Genomic DNA, 12,097 nt, shown 5'->3' on the forward strand with positions numbered 1-12,097 from the left:
GTCAATGATGTGGTTAGGGTTGAATTGGGGTGTGGAAGTCCTCATGCATGCTCTGATGTTGAACATTGGGACTCAGGCAATGTCACTTTAGAAAGACACCCAGGTGACAATAGGGCTAATGGTGACAGCACTTTGCTTTGATTAAGGCTATGAACTAAGTCAATACATTTTATTTCAAAGGAAGCCAACTTTTGAATTAGATAACGGGGGGGGGGGGGGGTGAGGTGGGTTAGAGGCATGGCCTAGGTGGTAGAGCCTCAGCCGCTGAGTGAAAGCTTTAGATGCCAAGTTTGAGTCCTGGTCTCAAACAAAAATAAAATGGAAAAAGGGGGTGGGGGGGGAAGAAATAGAAAATGGATTGGGTTCCAAGCCTCATGACTATAATTCTAGCTACTCAGGAGGCTGAGATTTGAGGATCCAGATTTGAAGACAGCCTAGGCAGGAAAGTCTATGAGATTCTTATCTCTGATTAACCTGCAAAAGCTTGAAGTAGTCATAGCTCAAGTGGTAGTGGGTTGCATCTTGAGTGAAAAAGCTAAGGGAAAATTTAAGGCCTTGAGTTCAAGTCCCACCCCATTATCAGCAAATAAATGAATGAATGAATGACAATGGTTCTTCAAAACCTATCATGAAGCGACACTGGTGGCTCACACCTGTAATCCTAGCTACTTAGGAGGCTGAGATATACAGACTATGGTTTGAAACCAGCCCTGGCAGAAAAGTCCATGAGATTTTTATTTCCAGTTAACATCCAAATATCCAGAAGTGGAGCTGTGGCTCAAGTAGTAAATAAAGTAGCCTTGAGTTAAAAAGTTCAAGGACAGCAAGGCCATACCTGTAATCCTAGCTACTTAGGAGGCTGAGGCCTGAGGATCAAGGTTCAAAGCCAGCCCAGGCAGGAAAGTCTATGCAACTTATCTCCAACTAAGCACCAAAAAAGCCAGAAGTGATGGTGTGGCTCAAGTGGTTGAGCACAAAAGCTCTGCAATAGCACCTAGGCCCTGTGTTCAAGCCCCCCAGGACTGGCACCAAATAAAGAGAAAAAAAATGCTCATGGACAGTGGCCAGGCCCTGAGTTCAAGCCCCAGGACCACCAAAACAAATAGACACAAAGCCTACCATGAAACCTACATTCAGCAACTTCAAGCAATGCCTCCCCCTAAGTGAGTTTCTTAGAAGAGCCTAAACATTTCATGGATTGCTACTCCAAAAGGTCAACAGTGGTTTGCCCCATTTTTTGTTTGTTTGATTCTTTGTTTTTTGGTTGTTGCTGTTTTTGATTTTTAAACAAGCACATTTTGAAGTTCTGTGGGAGTTTCCAGGGCCTACTTGTCCTGTATAGATGCCATCCATAAAGACTCTGAGTGACTGCCATATTGGATTTCCTCATGATGGGCCATGCATGATAGGCCATCTGTCCAGCCACATAGCTGTTTGGCACTCACTGGGAAATGTGTAAAGACCACCCTTGGGGCCACTTGATACTGTCTAGGATTGGTTTCTAGAGAAGGGAAGAACTGAGGGGAGGTATGAACACACATGTATGTAACAGTCACTTAGGCTGAATGTCACACCAGCTAACAGATTCAACATAAGTATCTAATTTGAGTTCCTAATGTCTGCCACTAACCTGTTCTGCTCATGCTGGAATCCAGTAGAACCCCTAGTCACTGACCACAAAGGCTGCCTTAGGAAGGAAATGTATGCTCTCAGGAGTTCATTTTAAGAACACAACAATTTTATTGAATTCCAACTGAGTGACAAAACAGAAAATGATTTGTTAGCCTGTCACTGGGAAAAGAGTTTATTATGATTGCTGGTGGGATAAACAGTGGCCAGTTTCTGCCAACCTTTATGGAAATACCTCCCCTTTTTTTTCAGCTTTAAATGTGAGCTGTAAACCGAAGCTACTTCAGTTAAGACATTTTTTTTTTCAATACTTAAACTGTGGGGAGAAGATGGATTGGTGCCAGAGAAAACATTCTCATTTAATAGTGTTTGAACATGGGACTGCAACCCAGTTTGTAGTGAGGCTCTGCGAAGAAACCACAACTAATCCTTCATCGCAGCTGTCTGAACTCTTGATCATCTGCCATCCCCCAAACAGCGACTTCTTTTTTTCTGGTGACTCCAGGCTTGAATGACCTAGTGTGGAGTTTAAACTATGTACAAGGGAGGAGTGGGGAGAGGAAGGAAACTTAAGTGAGCCTCAGCCAAAGGTTTTATGCATTGATCTTCCTGTGTCTGCAGCCATGGGCCAGGCTGGTCCCCACGCCTGTTTCTGTGGCATATCCCTGCGAGAGAAGGCAGCACACCAGCCCACCTTCGCCCTGACTGACCCACTTTCATTGCAAAAACGAGAGTTAAGAGCGGTAATGTGGTAGATAAGAGTGCTTCTGTCTTTAGAGCACTCAGCAGTAGCCAGATCCTAGTACCTAATGCTGTCTGCCACAAATATATGGCTTTGGTTGCTTGTTGGTCTGGTTTAATTTTTTTTCTTGGCGCTGGTAGGTAAGATTTTGGAACTTCACTTTATAAGCAACAACAGGAGCTGGGTGTGGTGGTACATTCCTATAATCCCATCACTCAGAAGGCTGAGGTTGAAGGGTTATGAATTTTAGACCAGCCTGAGGTATATAATGAGAGTCTATCTCAAAACAAACAGGGTTGGGTGTGGTGGACACACCTGTAATCCCCAGGACACAGGAGACAGTGACAGGTAGATGTTGGTTTGATACCATCTAGACAGAAAATTCAGTCAGACCCCCCCTCATCTCGAAATGCTAAAAAAACAAAAAGTTTAGGGGGGTATAGCTCAAGTAGCAGAGCACATGCCACGCAAGCTTTAAGCCCCGAGTTCAATCCCCACCACTACCATACAAATAAGAGGAAGAAGAAGAAAGAAGCAATGTGGCCAGATGGAGGACCGCAGTTTTCTCTCTCACTCAGGGTGGCTGTAAGGAAGCCAAACTATGAATGTTATTGCTGGGGTCTTTTGAGTTGTAGGAATATGTATAACTCTAAGTTTTGTAGGAAAATTAGAACTTGAAAAATAGTTGAAAATAGAAACTTAAAAAATCACTCAAAATATGTTTCATTTTGCTTATTTCCTGCTGTTTTCTTTTCTATCCCCTGGGTGGGAGTTTCCTAGCCACACCCAGCCATTCCAGGACACATGTAATAAGTAAGCTCTGTTTTCTCAAGTCCACGAAAGATCCAACATTCATTTAACAAAGCAGAACCCTTGGACCAAGGCATCCTGGCCCTTAGGAAGTGGACGTGGTCCCTGCTAGTCCTGAACCAGCCAGGACTCCTTCATTTCCCTTTGCTGGAGATCTCAGATCTGTTTCAAAAAAGGACCCCAAACATCTTCAGGCATGACGGCCAACATCACATCCATGTGTGTTCCTAAAGAGAAAGCAAGGGAACAGAAAAGAAAAGGCAGGTGGAAAGAGTGGAAAAAAAATCCAGGTTCGCCAGGCATTAGTGTCTCACACCTGTTACCCTAGCTACTCAGGAGGCTGAGATCTGAGGATCACAAAGCCAGCCTAGGCAGGAAAGTCCCTGAGACTCTTCAACTAACCACCAGTAAACCAGAAGTAGAGCTATGACTCAAAGTGGTAGAGCACTAGCCTTGAGTGAAAGAGCTCAGGGACAGCGCCCAGGCCCTGAATTTAAGCCCCATGACCAACCCGAGGAAAAAAAAAAAGTCCATGTTAGTTTAGAGGTCAGCTCTTAGAAGAGAGATCAACACAGGATGTTGGTGACTTCAGCTTAGGAGTCCCCAGAGTTACAGGAGAAAGTGAATGGAACAGCAATGGAGGTATAGGGAATGAGTTTGAGCATGGATTTGTCCTGTATCAGAATCCCAGGAAGCATTGGGCAAGTGATAGAGTGCTCTCAATAGAAGGTGTGCAGGCAGGATGCAGGCCCACCTGGCAAAGGTATGTTCTCTGTTGGTTCAGCTCCAGCCTGATCTCACAGGCCTGATGCATGGATTATACCATAGATCAAGCCTGGTTGGTCTTTAGGCGAAGAAAGAGCTAGCCTATTATTTCCCCTTGCAACCAGTCTAGTCAGGTAGAAGGGTATACTTAGGTGCTTAACTAGTTAGTTTTTTTGCCGGGGGTGGGGGGTGGTCATAAGGCTTGACCTTAAGGCCTGGGCATTGTCCCTGAGCTTTTTTTTTTTTTTTTTTTTTTTTTTTTAAATCAAGGCTAGCACTCTACCACTTTGAGCCACAACTCCATTTCTAATTTTATGAACTTTCCTTCCCAGGCTGGCTTTGAACTGGTGATCCTCTAATCTCAGTCTCCTGGATAGCTAGGATTACAGGGTGTGCCACCAGCACCTGGCTCTAATGAGTATTTAGATGTATGATGGTACTAGGGCTTGAACTCAGAGCCTGGATGCTCTTCCTTAGCTTTTTAGCTCAGCTAGCACTCTACCACTTGAGCCACAGCTGTACTTCTGGCTAGTGATTAATTGGAGATTAGTGATTAATTGGAGACTTTCCTGACCAGGCTGGCTTCATGTGCAATCCTCAGATCTCAGCCTCCTGAGTAGCTAGGGTTATTACAGGCATGAGCCATCAACTCTCAGCACTAATGAGCATTTTAATAGGAAATACTAAGGGAATCTAGAAAAGGGTTCAAGCTGCTTGGTATGGATCTAGGCAGGATCTTTCCAGTATTCACACATGGAGACTTTGAAGGCGTAGATCCTCAGTGGTTGCACAGGTATAAAGGGACACAGTGCAGGTGGCATTGATGTTGGAGCTTTTTTCCACCTTTCCTGATTCCTATGTCAATGTTGCCTGAGATCCCTTACCCTCTGACCTATTGAAAATGAGACATGCCTGCAAAAGATTGCAGTGAGGGACAAGGTTAGGGCCCTAATACATTTTTGCTTCTTTCAAGCCACAGTGGGTTTTTCTCACAGGCCAGAGTTCTCGTCCTGAGCCTCTTTCTGTTGCTGAAACTCTGGTTGGGTTCCCTGCCATTTTTTAATGCTTCTCTTAATCCTGCCTACAACCTTTGTGAACAGCCTTTCCATCTAATCCTCCTGGCCCACAGACATATACCTCTATGGTTGGGATGAGGAAGAGGGAGAAGGAAGAGGGGGCAAGAACTCTATAGACTTCCCAGAAATCCTGCAGCAAGAGGTAACATAGCTGAGGTTAGGCTTGAAAAGAGTGGTATTTAATACAGCAGGTATTAAGACTTTTTTTTCAAACAAAAAATCATATTGAGTGTGGCTCTTGTAATTCCAGCTAATTGGGAGGCAAAAATCAGGAAGATGGTGGATTGAGGCCAGCCTGGGGAAAAAGTTAGTAAGATACCATTTTAACTAAAAGCTGGGCATGGTGGTGTGTGCCTGCCAGTGTACAGCATGTGTAAATAGGAGGATCTCAGTCTAGGTAGCTCAGACAAAAACGCAAGGAACTATTAGAAAAATAGCTAAAGAAAAAATAGTTAGGGTGGCTCAAGTGGTAGAGTGCCTCTTTTGTAGATAACCCAGAAACAAAATAAATCCAGTGCTAGATGCTGGTGGCTCACTCCTGTAATCCGAGGCAAGCACTCTTACCACTAGGCCATATTCCCAGCCCCATCACTCCTGTAATCCTATCTACTCAGGAGGCTGAGATCTGATGATTGTAGTTCAAAGTCAGCCCAGGCAGAAAAGTCCCTGAGACTTATCTCTTGATTAATAACCAAAAAGCCAGAAGTAGAGCTATGGATCAAGTGGTAAAGTGTTAGCCTTCAGCAAAAAAATCTCAGAGATAGTACACAGGCCTTGAGTTCAAGTCCCAGAACCAGCACCCTAAATAAATATAAATAAACAAAATTAATAAATGAATCTAGCAACTATTTGGGGAAATAATTATTTATTTCAAATATATCAGAAGCTTTGTGTTAATGAAATCTCCTTAAACATTTACCAGTCTCAGAACATTTACAATGACATACTGTTCAGGTTTATAGTATTTTAACTATTCTCTTTTGATTCATATTTTTAGATCCTGTAACATTTAGATTATACCAAGTCAATAAAAACTTCACAACTGATGTGTTGGGTTTACTTTGCAGTCTGAGTCTACAAAATGATACCTTATATGGATTAATAATTTGTAATGAATTTATTAACACATTTTTATTAATATTACTTGCTTCTGTGCTGGTGTAAATTCAGCCTTCTGAATTATTACAAAATAATAGTTGCTAGAACAATCCCATTGTTGAAACAGAGGTTATTTTTATATAGTTACAAATAGAAAAGTTATCTTGCAATAGATTAGAATTTTATTTAAGAATATGTACAGTCTCTGGCTTTTATTCTGTTGTGTTCTGCTTTGGCTATATACAGAAAGCATTTCTTATTCTAGATTTCATCTGATAAATAGGTATTCCAGCTGACCTCCACAGTCCCTCATTTTACCCAGATGTGGTGATGAAGATCTTTGACTATGCTATATCTCTTGTAGCTGTTTAGCCTATTATTTTTCCAAAAGTTACATAGAAGAGAAGGATCAGGGTAGCTAATGGCTCTCAAATTTTACTACACATCAGAACTACCCATAGGGACTTGTTAAAACACAGAGCTAAGCCGGGTGTTTGTAGCTACTCAGGAGGCTGAGATAGGACAATTACAAAAAAGCCAACTGGAGTAGGAAAATCTGTGAGACTCTCATCATCAAAAAAGCCAGAAGTAGAGCTGTGTCTCAAGTGGTAGCGCACTAGCCTTAAGCAAAAGAGCTCAGGGACAGCGCCCAGGCCCTGAGTTCAAGCCGTAGAACCAGCACAAAAACAACAAAACACAAAAAAGAGCTAGTCCCATCCCCAGGTTTTCTATCTCCTGAGTCTGGTATAGGATTAGAGAGGCTGTATCGCCAACAAGTTCCATGGTTGTACTGATGCTACTGGTTAGTGAACCAGCCTTTGAGACTTAATGTCAGAAATAATACTTGCTGAGCCACAACCCAATGGCTAGGCAAAGAATAGATTAGCCCAGGTCATCCACATCCCTTTTAATTCCTCCTCTTTTCCATCAAGTGAATATCAATCCTGATATCCTAGCCTTTGACCATCTTCAACCATTTTTTTCCCTCCCATGTCATTCCCTTTTACTGGAGTTCAGAGTTAATTTGTGAGGGGTGGCATTAGGGTTTGAATTCAGGTCTCCATGCTTGCTAGGCAGGGAGTCACGCCTCCAGCCTAGAAATAGTTAATTGTGAGAGAGGAAACCTAGATTGTTTTATTTGTTTGTTTTGTTTTTTTCCAATCCTGGGCCTTGGATTCAGGGCCTGAGCACTGTCCCTGGCTTCTTTTTGCTCAAGGCTAGCACTCTGCCACTTGAGCCACAGTGCCACTTCTGGCCATTTTCTATATATGTGGTGCTGAGAAATTGAACCCAGGGCTTCATGTATACGAGTCAAGCACTCTCGCCACTATGCCATATTCCCAGCCCCCTAGATTGGGTTTCACTATAAATCCTGGTAGGAAGTTCTACTAGTTGTCCACTGTGCCTAGACTGTTCAAGGAGAGCTAATAGAAATGGTCCTTATGGCTACAAAGCTTGCCTTGGTTTTGAAAAATGATGGGCTGTCCTACAGAATGGAGGAGACAGGATGAGTGTGTGTATCTTCACTCACTTCCCCAAAGCAAAATGTCACTCTTAAACTCTCTTCAAGGCTGGCCACCTTATAAACCTAGCTACTCAGGAGTTGAGATCTGAGGATTACAGTTCGAAGCCAGCCCGGGCTGGAAAGTCTATGAGCCTTTTATCTTCAATAAACTACCCCAAAAAGCCGGAAGTGGAGCTGTGGCTCAAATGGTAAAGTACTAGCCTTGAGCAAAAGAAGCTCATCTATAGCACCCAGACTCTGAGTTCAAGCCCCAGGACTGGCAAAAAACAAACAAAAAAACAAAAAAACCAACCCTTCAGTCCTGTGAAAAGAAGTAGTTTCTAGACAATGTCTTGGTTCTTAGCTTATTTGCCCTCAGCCATATCACAACATTAAAAGGACATAACTAATTGTTCTTCTGTATTCCATTCAATAATTAAACATCTATGTCCTCAACAACATTTCCCTCAAAGGCTTTGTTTAACCAAATTATTTCACTTGTTTCAGCATAGTGATCTTCTTTCTTTAAAAAATCAAAGACAATAGTTGGATGAAACAAGAAGTGATTTTTAACCTTGTGTTGGAATTAGGCCCAAAGCCAGGCCTGGGATTAAGGCATCAGTTCCAGGCCAGATGACTAAGGAGATGCTGATACCAGTGATGCCACGAAACCTTCCTGCCCCACTATGTGCCTCCAGAGTCATGACTCAGCCTGTAGAATAAAACCTGAGGAAGAAAAGATGAGCCCCACCCCACCTGCACCCCTGTGACTATCAGTGTGACTCGTGCCTCACAGTTCATTCTGCACCTAGTGACTCGCTGAGAGCCCATTTGAATGGCAACTTAGACTTTCTCCATCTCAATTTGCTGATGGTAGTGCCGGGTCTGCCTCTGGCCAAGATTCAGCTTGTACACAGAGCTCTTGTGCTGACACCTGCGGTAGCCCCACACAGCCCCCACGCTCGCCAGGAGCAGCAGCAGACACAGGATGGTAACAATGGTAGCGATCACAGGGCCTCTGCTGAGGTTAGGACATGCGTCCCCCACACATGGCTCCAAGGTTGGAGGAAACTCCTCTTCACTTGCACCTGGCCCAGGGCCTTCCTGTCCCAGGAAATCCTCAGACAATAGGTAAGGGAAGGTCTCTTGGGTCTCAGAAACTGTGGTTTGTACTGGAAGTTGGGTAGCCATCATGCTAGTTGAGCGCATGTGGCTAGGCACCTGTTGGATAGCAATGGTTGTTATTGTGTCCAGGGTGGAACTGGTGAGTTCATTAGGTGGGGTGGCCATCAGAGACTTCTCTGTGGTAGATCTCCAAGGAATAGTTGACTGATACATGTTCAATTCCCCATCCCCACCATAAGGATACTCACTCTCAGACACATTTGTGGGGACCAGTGGAAGATTTGAACTGTGGGTCATGTGGGTGGTATTGCTGGGCTTCTTAACTTCCACAAGAATGGGCTGATCAGAAGTCACGAGAACATTCTCATCCAGTCCTACTGACCCATCACCCTTGTCACCATCATCCTCCGCTTCTACCTCTACTTTTCTCCAAGCCCCATCTGTCACAGGGTAGCCATCTAACCAGGACTCGTCGCTGCTGCTTGCCACTGGGTCCCCTGTTTGACTGTCGTTTCTGTCCACAAATGGCTCTGAGAGGCCCTCCTTGCGACCATAGATCAGCTTGGTTTCAGGTTCACCTGTCACTAGGTTGACCCCACTGTGGTTGTGTCTGGGAGAAAATTGCTTTGTGGTGCCATTGTCTGCTTCCTTTTCCAACTCTGACTTATGGAAAGTCTCAGCAGGAAGCCAGAAGGAGGACTTCTGGCTCAGTTGGGATTGTGGCAGACCCGTGGGTACACTGCCCCCAGGGCCAGGCAAGCCTGTGGTTGGCACAAAGGCTTTTTCTTGGGCTACATTTTCTTTCCCCATAGAAATTAGGACCAGACGGTCCTGTTTGGGTATCTTCTCAGATGTGTCTTCTTGACCCCTGTCCTCTTCGGCTTCTGCTCTAGAATCTTCCATGACTTCTTGGAATGAAACAGATCTGTCATCAGGAAAATTGTCTTCATAATCGATATGTGCCTCAGTGTCACCTGCAAAGAGAGGAGAAAACCCATCAGGTAGAGAGTGATTGCAGGGGAAAGAAAAGCACAAGACTGGAAGAGAATACCCAGTGCCTGGCATGTATGAAGCCCTGGATTCAATGTCTTAGTACCACACAAACAGAAAAGGCTGGAAGTGGCTCTGTGGCTTAAATGGTAGCGAAGCTCGGGGACAGCACCCAGGCCCTGAGTTCAAGTCCCAGGACTGGCAAAAAATTATTTATTTTAGGAGGGGGTGAATATACATTTTGGGGGGAACAGTATTATTTTTTTGAGATTTGAACTTTGTGCTTTCTAGGTAGGTACTCTACCACTTGAACCATGCCCTGCGGGTGTGTGTGTGTGTGTGTGTGTGCGCGCACCAGTACTGGGGCTTGAACTCAGGGCCAAATTCTTTCTTGGCTTTCTTACTCACAGCTGTCACTAAACCAATCATGCCTCTGGCATGACTAGTTAGCAATGGAGTCTTTTCTTTTTTTCTGCCCAGCCTAGCTTGCACCATGATTCCCCAGTTCTCAGTCTTCGAATAGTTAGGACCAAAGGCATGAGCCACTGGCACTTGGTTCCCTGGTTAGTTTTGAGGTAGGGTCTTGTATTTATGTCTAGGTCAGCCTAGACAGCCATCTACCTTGTTCATGTTTCCCACTCTACTTGAGATGACAGACATACATCCCCACACTTAACTACTGGTTGAGACAGGTCTTGATAACTTTATGCCTACTGTGGCCTGTGACTGTGGTCCTCTCAATCTCCACCTTCCTAGTAGAGCTACAATTATAGGCATGAGCTACCAGTCAGCTGAATATGAATTTTGTTTGTTTTCGTGCCGGTCCTGGGGCTAAAACTCAGAGCCTGGGCACTGTTCTTGAGCTTCTTTTGCTCCAGGCTAGCACTCTACCACTTGAGCCACAGCCCCACTTCCAGCCTTTTCTGTGTATGTGGTACTGAGGAGTCGAAGCCAGGGCTTCATGCATGCTAGGCAAGCACTCTAACACTAAGCCATATTCCAGCCCAATATGGATATTTTAAACAGAGAACCTATACTATACATAGGAAAAAAATTTATACCAACAACAAACACACACAGAAAAAGGAAAGGAGCTGAGGGCTAATGGCTCACCCCTGTAATCCTACTCAGGAGGCTGAGATCTGAGGATCATGGTTCAAAGCCAGCCCAGGAAAGTCTGTGAGACTCTTATCTCCAATTAACCACTAGAAAACTGGAAGTGGTGCTGTGGCTCAAAGGGGTAGAGTGCTAGCATTGAGCAAAAGAGCTCGGGGACAGTGCCTAGGCCCAGAGTTCAAGCCCCGTAACTGACAAAAAAGAAAAGAAAAAAAAAGAAAGGGAATAGTAAGTATATTGCAACAAGTTTCAAAACCTAGTTTCCAGGAGGAGAAGCAGAAGATTCCAGAGCCAAATAGAGAAAGGCTGCCTCAACTCTTAGGCTTCCCTTGCCTCCCTCCTCCTCTCCCTCAAAAAGGCGTGTCAGGAGGAGCGGAATCCTGGGAGAAGGAAAGTGGGGGGAAAGCAGGTGATAATCAGGAGGGTCATTCCAGATAGAACTCAAAATATTTAGACTTTGCATTGCACAGGGAAGTTTGTTATAGGACATTTAAAAAGAAAAAAATGGGACCACAATTTTTAAAACAAAACAAGTTATGAGTACTTGTCATTTAGCAGTGTGGTCTTGCCACCATCGTTCCTTCTTCTGGGTGGCAGGGAGTCACTTGTGAAATGCAGGGAGCCTAACTTAGAGAAAATACTTGCTCAGGGGCAGGAAAAATTGCTTCCCACTACAGACCTGAACAGTTTACACAAAGTGTAAATTATTTAGCCCAAAGCAAAAGTAACAAAAACAGAATATAGAAAGAGTGGTTTTGAATTTTGGGAATTGAATTATGGACAAATGTAACATATGACAGAATTAAAAGTTAGTTACAGCTCACAGCTGTAATCCTACTTACTCAGGAGGCTGAGATCTGAGGATTACAGTTTGAAGCCAGCCAGCCTGAGCTGGAAAGTCAGTGAGTCTCTTATCTCCACTTAACCATTAAAAAACAAAACAAAACAAAAAACAGAAGTAGCAGCCGGCACCGGTGGCTCACGCCTGTAATTCTAGCTACTCGGGTGGCTGAGATTTGAGGATCCCGGTTCAAAGCCAGCTTGGGCAAGAAAGTCCATGAGACTCTTATCTCCAATAAACTACCAGAAAACCAGAAGTAGTGCTGTGGCTCAAAGTGGTAGGCACTAGCCTTGAGCTGAAGAGCTCAGGGACAGCACCCAAGCCCAGAGTTCAATCCCCATAGCAATAGCAAAAACAACAACAACAAAAAAAAAAAAAAAAACAACAAAGCCAGAAGTAGA

General features: G+C 44.1%; 1 protein-coding gene across 1 annotated transcript in view; it reads right to left on the bottom strand.

The window, feature by feature from the left end:
* Window positions 1-8,434: 8,434 nt before the first annotated feature.
* Window positions 8,435-12,097, bottom strand: part of Susd5 (sushi domain containing 5) — a 42,378-nt gene continuing 38,715 nt past the window's right edge. Inside the window, exon 5 of the mRNA XM_048349353.1 lies at window positions 8,435-9,723. Within this exon, the coding sequence (XP_048205310.1) occupies window positions 8,468-9,723 (1,256 nt within the window). The 3' untranslated portion in view covers window positions 8,435-8,467. The remainder of the gene's footprint in view (window positions 9,724-12,097) is intronic.

This window comes from Perognathus longimembris, chromosome 6 (genome assembly GCF_023159225.1).
Source record: "Perognathus longimembris pacificus isolate PPM17 chromosome 6, ASM2315922v1, whole genome shotgun sequence".
NCBI lineage: Eukaryota > Metazoa > Chordata > Mammalia > Rodentia > Heteromyidae > Perognathus > Perognathus longimembris.